This window comes from Neodiprion lecontei, chromosome 6 (genome assembly GCF_021901455.1).
Source record: "Neodiprion lecontei isolate iyNeoLeco1 chromosome 6, iyNeoLeco1.1, whole genome shotgun sequence".
Classification (NCBI taxonomy): Eukaryota; Metazoa; Arthropoda; class Insecta; order Hymenoptera; family Diprionidae; genus Neodiprion; species Neodiprion lecontei.
In genome coordinates this window covers 28,492,657-28,508,357 of record NC_060265.1, presented here as the reverse complement: position 1 = coordinate 28,508,357, position 15,701 = coordinate 28,492,657, and the positions used below count along the sequence as shown (strand labels likewise).

Genomic DNA, 15,701 nt, shown 5'->3' with positions numbered 1-15,701 from the left:
ATTACTATTCATATCTGATAATTAATATTCTGACGTTGACGTATAGAATTATCCCAGGTATAGTTTTTAAATGATAATACTCACATACATATATATATATATATATATATATATATATATATATATATATATATATATATATATATATATATATATATATATATATATATATATATATATATATATATATACGTGTATATGTATGTGTGTGAGCGTGCGTGCATATAATACTATACTGATTACATTTTTTAAATTTTTTTCGTTTTTTTTCTTTGTTTTTTTTCTACGCAAAAACGGTAATAGTACATCGTCTATACGCAGTATATTATAACATATGGCGTGTACAACATGCATCTTATTTTATTAAGTGTATAATTGCTGCCACGGCATCAACGAACGTCCGAAAAAGAAACTTGATACGTATGTATATTCGCAACGAAAAACACATACTTATAAATGCCTATGCGCGTTAATTAGATACTAGGTCAGAATTTTGATAATTTTGGCTTAGGATTGATTTCATTATTATCGTATTGACCATTTATGACACGTGTAAAATATTTGTTGTTATAATAATAATAGTTGTAACAATACTTGTGTTTTCAGCATATTTAATATTATTGTATGTTGACATTTATATATATACAGATGATTTCGTCAAATTCGTGTTTTATTTCGCTCGAGTTTCTCTACCGTTTTTTACCGACCTGGTTGAATGAATGTACCTGATTGGTATGTAATTGTAAAGAATTATTTCGCCAGGAAATTTTTCAAACGGCTTTGTACGTTGTACAAAAATTTTTATGCGATTGTCCCAACTTCAAACAGTACCCTGAATTGTTTCAGTTTCTTAAAAATTTGAAAACACATTCTTAAGAGTCCTATTTTGAGACAGCATGAGCTTGGTTTACAATATTTTTATTTATTTATTTATTGTATACATTTACTGTACGTGCTGCATTTTTTCTGAGACTTGAATAAATAATTATGGGGGAGGGGTAATGATAATGATGAAAGTAATTAATAACGTACTGTCGTTGTAGGCTTGATACAAGCTTTTTGTAAATTTTCGGTAGAAATCACGCATACCTACCTGTAATATAATACACCTACAAGACAGTGCAATTGCTTAATTACGTAGTCAAAAATGAAACGTCGTACGTAAAACTTTTGAAACTTTACATCTCTACGCGCGCTCACGAAATATTTCCAGCAGGTGTCTCTCGCTATGACAAGATAAGCCAATCAGACACTTTGTTGATGCCGGCCGGTCATTTTTTGTAATCCGTAAATCCGTAAGACGTCAAACTGTGACTGTGATAAATAATCAGCGATACACGTTTATTTTAAAATTAATATTAACCTCGATACGTAACCGATAAATTTAAATTGGTCTGCTTTAATTTCATACAAAAATTTCAAATATGCGAGAAAAAATCGGAAAATAAAAACAGTAACCGAGCATCGAGTGCGATGTACGATCAAGTTAAAAAAAAACCAAATATCTCATACGTATGTCGTCTATGGTGTTCTAATGTATTTCAAAAACATGGTAAATTAACCTGGAACGATAACGGTCATCTTCAGGGTTGGCAACACTGCCAGCGCGGCAAACCAACATCATCCAAGAGGAAGGTCAAAACAAGTGAAACAATAGCGAAAATTTTGAATTGACGACCGTTACACGGTTGGAGCTGGCCGCGGAATTAACGAGACAAGTCGCAGTTGAGTAAAAGATAGAGGAGCAAGGAAGGCAGGAATATTAATTACTTTATATGTCTTTATAGTGGAATCAGAGTGTCGGTTAAACTAGGAAAACATTATGTGGGATGAGAAGAACGGGCAATATCAACTCGCTGACGGGGATTGGGAGATTTTTGCGGAAAAATTGGAGTGCTATCTGCTGTCGAAGAACATAACGAACGATGAAGTTAAAGTTGCAATCCTGGTTACGCGACTAGGAAAAGACGCACACGCGTTGCTCAGGAAGCTTGTCGCTCCTGCAAAAATCACACATAAAAAATACGACGAGCTGATTGAAATTATGACCAACGAACTACGCTGCATGCCGTCCGAAGTAAGGGAACGCTACGACTTTCATGCACTTAGACAAGAACCGGAAGAAACAATAGGCCAGTTCGTTACCAAGTTGAAAAACTATGCGTCCTACTGCAATTTCGAAAATCTTAACAATGCTTTGAGAGATCAGTTCGTGTGGGGAGTGAAAGACGAAGAGATACGTGTTGCATTGTTTGAAACAACAGAACTGACCTTTGAAAAGGCCGTAGAAGTAGCAGTGGTGCAAGAAACAATCGGTAGAGAGATGGATATGTCCCTTTCTACGCAAAATCAAGATATAATGGAAGACAGGGGAATGCCAGAGGTGACTTTCCGTTACACGGTGAGGAATTTTTCCAAGTTGGATTGCGAGCGGCTATCGCCAACTTTCTACGTACGCAATCTTCCGTGGAATATTTTGGTAAAGCCTTGTACTAACCACATAAGAGATCACGAATCTAGGAAGTCCCTCGGCTTCTTTTTGGAATGCAACAGGGAAAACGATTCGTCCACATGGAGTTGCTACGCGTCAATAGAGTTCAGGCTCCTCCCCCACAAGAAAAATCAGAAAGCTCTTACCGGAAGAACTGAACACTTATTCTGCAGAATGGATTATGACTGGGGATATCGGGATTTTATCTATTGGGAAGATCTGCTTGACAAAGAACAAGGCTACATTAAGAATGACTCTATCGTGCTCGAAGTCCATGTGATGGCAGGTGAGCCGCACGACGTTATGGACTAGTACAGTAAGAAACATACGGAACATGTCCGTCTCAAAAATCAAGGGACAACGGTTGTTACGTCAAGTCACTCTCAGGAACTCTTACCGCATCCAACAAAATCTGTATGTGTGCGTATGTATATATTCAACTATCAATGCATATCGCGGGAAAAATTCTGAATCACTTTCTGTAATATCCTAAAAATATTGTAATAATGATGATGATAATAATAATAAGAAGAAGAAGAATAGTAGTAGCCATAATCGTGTAACATTTCGACTAAAGACGTCTAGATTGTATTTTATTAATGACATTTCCTAGGGAAGTTACCTCTTTTTTTCAGCTAGTGCATGTTGACACAGATCTTATTATCATCATCTTTTTACCTTTAAACCGGACGCTGAAAGTAGTTATTATAATATGCAACTATTTATGATTGGGCACACTCAATTGTTAAACTGCAAGCATCGTGTTATACACACACCCACATCCATTATACGCTCGTATATGCCTTATATGTCATCGTCATCATCATCATCATTAGTATTACAAATTTAACTATATAATCCAAATCGATCCTTACTGGAATAAAATATAAGTACATATAGTTACGAATATAAAATAACAAGGTTGCCAGTATCAGCATTTATTCTCTCCCACTGTTAATGTATTTTTTCATGAATATATGTAATATTTATTGTTTAATATCCTCATATTGTTATAACATATTGTTTAATACATTTTTTTAAATATAATAGATTTTGTTCGTCATTATAAATAACGCTGTACGGCACTGTTTTAATTCTTAACTCGTCATCATCATTTTCATTCGGATCGACGAGGAGTTTTTACGTTAGAATTCGTTTTTTCTATTATTTTGTTCAACATCGCTTGAGAAGAATTTACCTACATTATATATGCAAACTGCTATATACATTTTTTGTATTTGACAACTAACAAACTTCTTCTATCCTTATACTTCATTAAAAACCCAAAAGAGTCTGGAATTTTTTTCCAATGACTTTTTCCGGAAACTCTTGGTATAGTCCTGGAATCTAAACTCTCGATTGCGGCAGACATCCTGAATTTGTAGAAAAAAAAAATGTATTACATCGATGAAGAAATTGAATACAAAAAATTTATAAAGCCAATCTGAGATATCGTCGTAGAATCTTGATCGAGATGTCACGGAATGCCCCATATACACATTATTTCGTCTAATCCGTGTTTATTTCGCTCGAGTTTCTAAATCGTTTATTTATAAAAAAATGCATTTCCCAGATCACCCGATACCTAGTATGTTATTGTAAAGCATTATTACGATGGACAATTTTTCAAACAGCGTTACATGTTATTCAAGAATGTAACTTGCAACGATAATCACGCAAAAGACAAAAGACAGAAACGACGCGACTTGTATTATTCAACATTTATTATTCACATTATTGGCGTACAGTAATGATGCAATATTCATATATCTATACATTTAATAACTTCTTTTTCTTTCTTTTTTTTTTTTTTTAATCGTAATAGTTAGATTAGGTACACTTTGACTGAACGACGCTTCGCAACTACTTATAGATTATCGTTTCTATTTTTTAAACGTTCTTATATATTTTTCACGCTGACTATTTCCTCTTTACTTCATTTCATATTCAAGAGCACTTGTTTAAGACGGCATAAGTTTGGTTTTACATATTTATATTCAATAATTTTATTCGCTCATGGTATTTGTTTAGTCATCTCTTTGTGCTATAGTCGATGAGAGAAGTAGAAAGAAGGAACAAAACAAATAACGGCCATTCTGCTCAGCTTGAAAATATCTAAAATTCGTGAATTCTTTTTTCCGTTCATTTCGTTCCTTGGATTGTCTAACAAGTATGCGTATAAATATATATATATACAATTATATATATATATATATATATATATACACGTATAATTAATATTATGAATAACAACTGATGCCACGCGATTCACCATCGGTACGAAATCCCATTAGCAATGAGCGAAATAACGCGATAATTAGTTTATTTTTTCAACCTACTTCTTACAGTAGGTACATATCGTACATGTTCAATATGCCCTGCGTGCGAATAATTATCAGGGAGTGGTTTGACAATAATAGTAATAAAAATAATAACGATAATAATAACAACAACAACAATAACAACATATCCTCATTGCACGCTGAATAGAAACTTTTTACAAATTGACGATAGGAATTACGCAATACCTATAATATAATAATACACCTACTTTTGCTCATTATATAGCTTTAGTCAAAAATACGCGGAGATTACATTACAAGCTTTAAAGTGTAAATACAGTAAATATATATATATATATGTATATTATTTTAGTATAATTGTCATCATCATCATTGTTATTGTTATTACTATTATTATTAAATTATAACGATATTATACTTAAGTAAATTAATAACTATCGACGCGTACCTCGATAAAATTCTGAACGACTTCCCGAAATATCCTTAAAATACAATAATAATAATAACAATAACAGTAGCAATAATAAAAAAGAAAAAAAAAAAGATTTTATCGAAGTACATATTTTAATGATTACATTTCGAAGGCAAGTTGACTCTTTTTTCAGCTACATTATCATCTCCTCCTCACCCTTAAACCGTATGGTGAACGTCGTTATCCCATCGCGGAGGGTTTTACAACGTTGTAAAAGCCGCTTCCGAAATTGTTCTTAGATACTTGCGATTGGTTCCCCGTTCACGGGTAAACTTTCTTAGGAATTCCCTTACGGTTGCGAGAGCATGGTCTAACGATGATTTATAATTCGAGCGTCGAGGCAATTTATCTTGTACGTTATCGAAATATTATACTATTACTTCTATTACGTGTATATCGTAAGCCCGCGCTACGTCCTTTATCATACAGTGTATATATTAATTTTAACGCAACGTATATATATACGTATAATATTATAAATCGAAAGCAGTTTAATTTTATTTCGTTTTGTCATTTTTCTAATTTCATTAAATTTGGTCTCAAATATAATCGACTAAAGCATAAAACACGCCGACAGTATTTCAATTATGTAATAACGCAATAATAACAATAATAGTATAAGTACGTGTCGGAGTATATAATTCTTACGTTACGTCCTAAGGCCCCGTTATATATATAGATTTATAGGTATATGTATACGACCGCCGACGTACATAATATAAGGTACTTACGAGATTTATACTCTAACAATTATAATTATTTTACAATATGTATACGTAGCAATAATCAACAAATAGAACACCTGAACGTTGAGTATAGGTATATGATAATACAATAATTATACAATAATATAATAATGCTTGTACGTAATGCGCAGAGACGCGCGTCACTGATCGAGAAAATTCGCTTAGAAGACGTATATAAATGACTTTTTTTTTCCATCTCTCCACCTGCCTAGATTATTTTCATTATTATTATATTACCATTTGGAAGGAATTGCATCAGTTTATTTCACTATCATATTGTAGTAGTAGTAGTAGTAGTAATAATAATAATAATAATTTGTAATTGTGCACGCTTAATTGTTACTTTGTGAGCATCGCGTCATCTATAATTCGTATGTATCTCTGGATTGTATATCATCGTCATCGTCATTATTATTATTATTATTATTATTATTATTATTATTATTATTATATTTATTATATGTGTAATTGCGCGCAAAAATTCCCACACACGGTGTGTGCCCTGAATATTTTAATTAAGCTCAAGCTTCAAATCAACCCTGACTAAGATAAAATACAGGTATAATATATATTATAGTTATATATATATAAAATAACTACTTCGCTAGTATCACGATTTTTCCTCTTTCTCTCTTTTTTCAACACATCATTCCCACCCCCGGGACTTGTCGCACTTTTATGTAATACCGAGACTGGTATTCGATCATAAAATCATCCTTTCCTCGATTTATTATAATTTCGCAGTTATACGCCACGCATGTAATCGTGTCGATCATATTTGATTAATCTCTGAGAACGGTTCGCATTATAATAGATTTTTTTTTTTTTCTTTGTCATTATTAATTACGCTGTATGGCACTGTTTTAATTCTTATTTCGTAATTTTCATTTTCATTCGGATTGGCAATGAGGTCTTTTCGATATAATTTATCTTTTTATTGGTTTAACAACGCTTAAGAAGAAGGTAGACAAATCTAATCTTTTTGGGTGGAAAATAGGTGGAATTTTGCGAAAATTGACGACGATAATGTATACTTTTCGAATGGATCTTTCTTATTCTCTGAAATGATTTCCGACCGGCGCGTATCCGAGAATAAATTTGCAATATAATACGCTCGCCGGGACGTGACATTTTCGTAATTTCGCGCATTTCTCGGACGCTTTAACTAATTGAGTGTATGTATATTTTATACATTATCTTAGACACTCAACGCTTTTCGCTCTTCGAATCTTTTATGTATGCAAGGTATAGGTATATGTGTGTATATATGCGTATATTCATATTTATTACCTAACTGCGCGGCACAGCGATTTAAGCCATAAGTTTATCGAGCGTACATCTTCCTGATCTTTTGAGTGATTTTTTTTTTTCCCCTTAAGCCTTTTGCAAACCCTTGCTGCCGTGGGTCGCTACGCGTCTTATCGCTAATAACTTACTTACCTATAGTTACTCGCTGACTTAGCATAATTAACGTTATACATAGATCCACCAAGACAAGTTCGATCTCGGAATGCAGCGGTTCAAAATCTCACATTCGTTAGCTTACAAATATCCGCATGTAAGAACACTGGCTCAAAAACTTTCTTTAAATATCAATTATACGCTTAGTCCTTATGCTAAAAATGAAAACAATGGAACATCATTTAGCACATCACACTCAGCAATTATGCGGAAAAAATAGCATCGATTAGAAAGAGAAAAACTATTCAGAATAACAACGACGATCAACCTTTCGGCTTCTGGTCCTTGTAAAAAAAATGAACACCTAATTATCAGTACCTGTAAATATACATTACACCTATAGATATAGAATATAGTAATAATTGATCGACATTCGAATTAAATTTTTTCAAATTACATACTAACGTGGCACTTTTTCAGCCCTTATATATTTTGACTTGTTGAGATCAATGATCCTTTGAAATTTAAAAGTAACACATTTTCTCAAGGATAAATTGAAAAGTTTTTTACATGATTACTATCTCTATAGTCAAATCGTGCGTTAAATTTGAGCGATCGAGTTCCGCAGGAACGATTATACCTGTATTAGGAACCAACACATCGGAAGACGCCATTTGTCGGCAAAAGTTATCTAACAATTTTTTTTCTCGAACTCCTTATACTCTCTACTAAATCGATACAACAAAATAAGGGCTCATCAGTTTGCCACAAGTTTTTCGTGTCCTATAATTCGCATAATTTGCATAAAACAATCAGCTGATCACTTTCTCCGACGCCATATTGCTTATATACAGCTTCGTCCATACGTTGGTTCCCAATACCTTTCAGAAGGACGTAACATCTCGTACGAAGTATACATGTATAGCAAATTTTGTCAACCGAATGAAATAGAATATTAGAATCATTGTAATCCTGTCAGAGGAACACTTTGCCCCGAGAAAGATATTGAAAAATAATATAAGCAGCACTGAGGTAAAAAACTTTTATGACGTCGTCGAAAAAAACTGTTCTAACGTATCGGACTTGTTATAAAGAGGTTTCCATGTTTATATTGACCTTCCTGCTCCCTGGACGATTCCTCGAAAACTCGATCCTGTCCGTCAGGCTCCTCCGGAAGTCACGATCCCCGTTTCTCCTCGACGACGTTCTCTCCGTCAGGGAACGCGTCAGCCTCGAAAGACGGCCCCCGGATTCCGGCTCCTGCTCCCGGCAGCAACCGCTCGAACCGGAAGCTCCGTCCTCCGAAACTGTCCGCCGATACTGACTCGGCATTATAACTCTGCTATTCTGTACCGGGATTACTACGTCGTAGGGCATTCCGTCACCCTGACAGCGCCTCTCGACTCCCCGGTTCCCCGAGAATAAGTACTCCGGCTCTATGCTGAACGTACGATGGTGTTTCCGGACTCCGGCCCCCGGGGTTCGCGTCTCACGCTCCGTGAAGGACCTGTTGAAATCAGTTGAAAATATGAGTCCCGTACGTCGGATAGTCACTATTTACCGACCGTGTAAAATGGCACTTCCCAGTTTTCCCTAGTTTTCAACCAACGGGAAGGCAGGAGAACTAGGGAAGTCGTACCAGATGCTCACTTTTTCTGAAAGTCGAATCATAGTGTGCGACATTTACCGCGGTCGGTAAAAACGGACTATAATATCTTCATTTCTAATCTACCGAGACGAATTCAACTTTCAATAGCGATCAATTAAGAGAAAAAAAGTAACGATGAGTCGAATCATAACCGACCGCTTGAGTCTGGAGAGAACAGGAAGATCCAAGGCATCCTCGTAGTCCGGTGGATTTTCGCTGGGCACTAAGGTCCTTCCGCCGAACGGATCGCTGGGGCATATCTCCTGAATGGGACTGGCGAAAATGAGGGTACGCGAGCTGTCCCGTTTGTGCATAGATGAGGCCTCGCTGAGGCGTCCTGAACTGAGGCTGTCGAGGCTGCCCTGAAATAGCTGCTGCCCCCTGCGCGGCATGCCATTCTCCAGGGTGTTGGAGTTGACGTCGATCCTCTCCCAATGAGCGCCGCAGCATTGAGGGTTGCATCCGCGGCTGGTAGATGCGACATCGCCGTTTTGCTCGAGGCCAACGAGGTTCTGGAGTTCCTCGGGTGTGACGAGAGTGTATCGCCGGCGGTGCTGCTTGAGGATGGACTTGATGCAGAAGTAGGTCCTGGAGCTGGGTATCTTTTTCGGGCGCTCAGCGGGGGCTTCGAGGGTTTTCGGAATCGCGCCGCGACTCGTACCGGCGATACGTCTCGGGTCGAAATCGTCATCCTCCTCAAGGATCAGGGCCTCAGCCCGGGTGCCGAAGTCCGACTCAACGGTCTCATCGTGCTCGAGGATGTTCTCCAGGCTGAGCCGCGCCGCCCCGCGACCAAAGACCGGAACACTACCGCAGAAGAGCTGGTCGGAGCTCGTCCTTAGGTTCGGTTCCGAGTTCTCCCTCGGCATATGCCGCGGCTTCTCCTGCGGGCCCGTTCTTGTCGATTCCGAACCTTGGCTCAGCGCCTCGGCCGAGCCGCGACTCGACCCTCCGCCGATCAGCCTGGGCACGGGATCCGGATGCCCGACGCTCATCGGCTCCTCGCTGCAGCTCGAACAGGGCCTGCCGATATTACCGACCGAGCAGTTGTCCTGCGCCTCCTCCGGCACCTCCATCGAGCTTCGGTTGCTCCCGCCGGGAATCCCCGCCTCGCAAACTTGTCCGTGACACGGACACTCGCAGCCTCCTCCTGAGGAACCGCCAGCCGCCTCCGGGCACTGCTCGACCCTCACTTCACCCTGGAGGTCGTACGCCCTCTCGTAAAGTAGCGCCTCCGAGTAGCTGGGCACCATGTCTGTTGCAGGCTCCTCGCTGACTCCGGAACGAACCGGAACCGGTGCCGGTTCCATCAGCAGAGCCTCGCTGTAGCTCGGAACCAGCATGTAGGAACCAGGAGCGCTGAGCTGGCTCGACGAAGCGTGAATCGGCTGTCCGTTTGCGGTCGGTGCGTCGTAGTTGACGCCAAAGAGTTTTGTGATCTGAGGAAATCGGTACATTTTTTTTATTTATTTATTTTTATTTACGGAAGAATACTCAGATCCGGTTGCTCCGATTCCAAAGTTAGTAATACGCTAAGTAATTGGTTAAAAAACCTGCACTCTCTAAATATGAATTAGTTATAAGTGTGCCACTGGAAAGAATCAGTAAATAGGCAATGGAAGACAGTGACAAATTAGTGAAAAGTCACTGAAAGTATCAATTTTATTTCTGCCAATGATAATAATCACGAATGAAAAAACATCTCTATTGTGTAAAATAGGGTTATGTATCCGAGCGAATTGAAGTGACAAGTGTTGAGATATCGGCAATATGAGAGAATGTTTCATAATTCAAACTTTCACGGTGCTTCAACTCTGGCGCGTCTGTGATCCGATTTCAACGTTTCCTTAGATTGTTCATATCGTAGCTTGTGCCGTTCGAATTTGTTCAGATTCATTTGTGTAACATTGCAGGGATGTCATTTGATTCGTGTTCACCATATCGTTTCCAAAAATTACATTACTGGAGCTTTTTTTCAACCGGTACTTTTCTCTCTTCCTAACTTTCGATTCATCGTCAGCTGACCGTGGATCCCATTCACCCTCGACCGGTAAAATTTGTTGATATCCTACTTGGTAATCGGTGTACTGCGTGTTGCACTCGATGATGATCCTTAAGGGCCAGCTGAGGAGAAGGGCGCTCAGACTCCAGTAGACGTAAGCGTTTGTGAACCACGGTTTTCCGAGGACAGCAACAAGGGAAGTTGGGTTGAAGTTGTAGCCCAGATCCAGGCCCTCCCGCATCTCCATGTAGTCGTCCCTGTGCTCCTGTGAGTGTTGCGTGCGCGTACGATTCGATCGGAAACACGTCATGTCGGAAGGAAATATGATTTAAGGAGTGGCGAGAGATGAAGTGCCGTAAAGTCCTCGACATCTTCGACGCATCGATACAGGTATACATACAACTCGTTGTTAACGGAGCGTTATATCGCGTTCGCGAAGCATTAGGCGGATTGAAGTATCAATTTTTCCTATCCTCGACCTGCTCTACCAAGTGATCAATTCGTTTTACCTGTTCAGCGAAGAATCTCGACCTCGCCTCCTCGAATTCGGTCGCTGACCTCATGTTCGAAAAGGCGAACCCCTTCGTAAGGGATATTTTCGTTATCGGCAATTTCGGGTCCAGGAGTAACTCCTTGCTGATGTCCTTGACGCCGCAGTAACCGTAGAAGTAAAACGAGGTTGCAGCGTGGGTGTTCACCCTCTCGTAATAGACCTGAGGCAAACGCGTTTCTTCGTTTATGTATAAAAAGTTATACGTGTGTAATAATCAATTCCTTCATGCCTTCGCGCGTTTATTACCGTCGTTATTAAATTTATTATACAGCCGATCTCAAACATCCGGTCGGTTTGTAAACCAGCGTAGATTCGTCCCGAAGCCTGCGTTTTATCGCACAAAAAAAAAAAAAAATAATTTGATATTAAGTATAAAAAGTAACAATAAAATCGAAAGAAAGGAAAAAAATTCTGCTCGCCGGTCTGATAATAGAACGAATAGAACGAAGGCGGGGGCGAGAGAGCGGAAAGAAATCGAGGAGAAAAAATTCACAGGCGTTTACCGTGAATAATCTTTCAGCCTAGGGAGCCGACGGCAACGGGATACGTAAGGAATTAGAGGCGGGTGGTCCGTAAATGAACTTCCATCCAGCAGCAAAGCGGATAGCGTGTAGCGTTATAGGGGAACTTTGAAAATAACCTTGAACAATACCCAGAGGTTGGACGGGTATTATGTAAAAGTAAATCAAGTGCCCTGACCTATTTTATACAGAGACCCTCGATTTAGCGGGCCAACACTGGAGCCAAATTCTTCAAATCCTCTGTCTATCTGTCTCATTCTATTTCTCTGTGTATCCTTCCCGGTTAGCGAGCAGCGAAGAATAAATACTCGAGCTTTGACGAAAGAGCAAGGAAAACACCGAGAATTTGAACGAAAACAGAATTTGAAAGATTGTTAAACGAAATTTATACGGAGCAGAAAAACTGTGTCGTGAAAATCCGTCTCGTTGCACCTGACGGTTAATTATAATTATACGACTATGGAGTTTGCAGATTGACCGAAAATCAACACTTTGTGTTAATTTCATTACCAGATAATAATCTGAATATAACGAGACATTGTGAAATGAGATCGAACGAATCTCCCAGCTTTTCAACAATTTTTAAACGTTTTGAAACGAAGCTTGGAATTGGATCTTCGATGTAAGCTCAACTTTTTTTTTTTTTTTATTTGCGAAGAGAGCTTCGTAAAAAGCTTAAGAACGTTGTAATTTGATACACACCCAACGTACGTACGACAATCTCGCGATAAAGTTGACAAAAAGTAAGTATCGATTTTCGGCGAGCCGACATACTCAACGGATAATCGCTTGCGTGTTTCAGACCTTGGTTCGGGGAGATCAGAGGATGAGCAGTATCGCCCGTGACGTACCTGAGTCGTGGTGTAGTTGTCACCGTTCCTGTACCTCGTTATCTGGCGTTTCCTGCGGACGTAGTGATAAGATATCGCCTTCCACCATATCGTCGCCTTGGCCATCTTGAGCTGTGCTAATTTCGTGAGTATGCTGTCCTGGCTCCTCGCGTGCAAAAGGTCGATCCTTATCGGCGAGTGGTAACACTCGACCAAGTAGACGAGGTACAGCATGCCCATGAATGCCACCTCGAGGACAAAGAGGCACCCCAAAGTTGAATGAAAGGATTACAACGTTTATTTCTCTTTTGTTTTGCAAAGTGTGTTTTCTCCCTGCTTCTCTCTACCTCCTTCTTTCAAGTATTTCATTCCCTCTGTCGAGATATTGGCTCGTCAGGTTTTCACGCGGAATTGGTGAAAAAAATTCTATCAGACCTTTGATACCGTTATTCTCCGATAAGATTCTTTGAACATGACTCTCGTCTCGTGAAACCAATATCTCAAGTTTTCGCGTTAATTTTTGAATTGTACAAGTTTTATTGCATTCTTCGCTTGATATTGCGTCGCTGAGAACCTTGATTTACAATTTAATTGAAATTATACCTTGGAAATATCACTTTTACCTTCGCACGTATATTATATGCGATACACACTGATACGCGGTGACGAATAAAAAAGATATTAACTTCTGCCAAGTTATCTCGTGCTCGCACGAGAGGGTTTGTTCGGGTCTAACGAATTTTCGAGTGCATCAATTAAACACTTTCTTCTATCGATAAAAACTTGACTAACAGCTGAACATCCCCGCTGGCAATTAAAACTTTGCAAATGACATCCGAGAGAGAAACGAGAAAATATTATTCGAAACAGGTATATAATGTGAAACTCGAAGAATTTTGCAATAGTATTTGAAAATAGGATCAGGACGATTTTCATCTTTTCGAAAGCGAAAAATTTCACCATGATTTGTATTACGTAGATGTTAGAAAATGAAGATATTGCAACTAATACAATGTGTGAAAATACTAACCGGTATGTAAACGTAGCCGTCGTCGCATGGCGAGACGTGTTTTGTACTAGTAATCGGGTACTTCAAAAAGTCAATAACAACCTGAAAGAGGAAATAATATTTATTGGTAATAATTCGGCCGATTGACGGTATTCTGGTTAAACAATGTGACGAATTTCGTCTGTTGGGAAAAGTCAAGGAATTACGATGGACCGTAAGAAAAAACCTAGTTTTGTTTTTATAAATCGTTTTCAAACTGCAGCTCTGCTTCGTAAATTCAGTTACTCAAATTTCGGAAATTGCATTTGTTCAAATTCTAATTATTTGTGCAAAACGCATCGATACTATGTGTTTTGGATCCAAATTTACGTATTCAAGGTGTATGTACATCTTCTGAAACTTTTCTTCATTAAAGCTGCCGAAAATCACCCGACAAGTTTTTCGAAAGAACGTCAGTGAATTCTGTATTTTTGTTACGGGAAAGGTCGGGTCATTTTATTCAAGAAATATTGTCGCCACCCCGTATAAATTATAGGCAAATAACGTGGCGTCGGTATCATGTGACGCAATTTGTAGCTTTCTGCGGGGAACTTTGTACCTATAACACAGCATTGTGGTAAATTAGTTCCGGCATTGTGCCGTTGCATGTTGCGTTGGTGAAAATGAGTCGGCTAAAGTTTGGCCCTGCGACCTTCGCTTCGAATTATAAAGGCAAAATATCACAGGCGTTGAAATATTCACCTTCGTAACGTTCGCGCATCTGCACCAGGTCACAGCCGCTAAACATCCGTATATCAAAACTGACAAGACCAGACACTTGCAGTTTGCTTCTTTCTGTAGGGCGCCGCAAAGCGTCTGCGGTATTGGCCGCTGCTGCAGTGGGTCAATCACAAAAATTTTTAAGAACATTTGTGCACATCGACACACGGTGATTAAATAAAACGTCGAATTCGATTTTTACATATTTCAGATCAAAGAGAAACTACTTCGTTGGTTTAATTCGTTGCATTTCAAATTGGAAAAAGGTTAATTTTTTTATTTTCTTTATGCCAATCGGTATTAAAATCCGAAAGTTTTCCGCTTCGATAACAATTCTCGGTAATACTGTAATCGAACTGGCATTTTTGCAGCTCTACGATACGTAATCTAACGGTAAATTAAGGTCAAGGACGTGGGTTAATTATAATTTGCTCGCACGGGGTTATACTATTTGCGGAAACACGTGTAAATTATTATCCCCCCGGGGGGAAGGGGGAAAAAATCTCGGAGAAATTCACTCCGCCTGTAATTATTCCCAAGTGTGACATCGCTTTTTAAAATCATTTCTAAACGGGAAATTATCACCCTCTGGAGAGAATTAGTCGTTGGAAAGTGTGATCAACCCTTTGAATCGCGATCGCGGTTTAGTATTTTTAATGCCATATATTTATTTTTGAGTAAAATAAAAATGTTGCGTTGCGCTTTTGTTCGGTATTGCATACAGAATTTTGCTGTTGTATTCCTTTTTTTTTCATTGCGATTCGTAGCCTCTGATATTAGCCAAAATATAAGACGTTTTACGCAATTGATAAAAACTGACTATAGCCTCCCAGCTTAAGTAAAAAAATTTCTTATTAGCTGTAGTTGCGCGGATAGAAAGTAACTTGCAGATTTGAGTTTATGAAGAGCCTGCGTCATCTATGCGGGAGTTTTTGAGCCACGTTAATAAACACGTGACCGAAACTT

General features: G+C 38.7%; 2 protein-coding genes across 5 annotated transcripts in view; one reads left to right on the top strand and one right to left on the bottom strand.

Annotated features, from left to right (window-relative positions):
- The first annotated feature begins 197 nt into the window (after positions 1–197).
- Positions 198–4,219, top strand: LOC107217876. The gene is made up of 2 exons (XM_015655562.2): positions 198–1,724; positions 1,788–4,219. Exon 2 carries the CDS (start codon positions 1,823–1,825, stop codon positions 2,801–2,803), a length of 981 nt encoding a protein of 326 aa, XP_015511048.2. The 5' UTR covers positions 198–1,724; positions 1,788–1,822; the 3' UTR covers positions 2,804–4,219.
- A 23-nt stretch (positions 4,220–4,242) lies between these two features.
- Positions 4,243–15,701, bottom strand: part of LOC107217888 (transmembrane protein 151B-like) — a 28,211-nt gene continuing 16,752 nt past the window's right edge. For 2 of the 4 annotated variants that reach the window (XM_046743736.1, XM_015655577.2), the window contains exons 3-9: positions 14,718–14,849; positions 13,998–14,078; positions 12,989–13,216; positions 11,573–11,776; positions 11,134–11,328; positions 9,218–10,500; positions 4,243–8,920 (exon numbers count right to left, since the gene is read on the bottom strand). In XM_046743736.1, the coding sequence (XP_046599692.1) occupies positions 8,500–8,920; positions 9,218–10,500; positions 11,134–11,328; positions 11,573–11,776; positions 12,989–13,216; positions 13,998–14,078; positions 14,718–14,849 (2,544 nt within the window). In that variant the 3' untranslated portion in view covers positions 4,243–8,499. Of the gene's footprint in view, positions 8,921–9,217; positions 10,501–11,133; positions 11,329–11,572; positions 11,777–12,988; positions 13,217–13,997; positions 14,079–14,717; positions 15,078–15,701 lie in introns of those variants that run through there. The other 2 variants (XM_046743735.1, XM_046743737.1) reach the window with 2 other exon arrangements.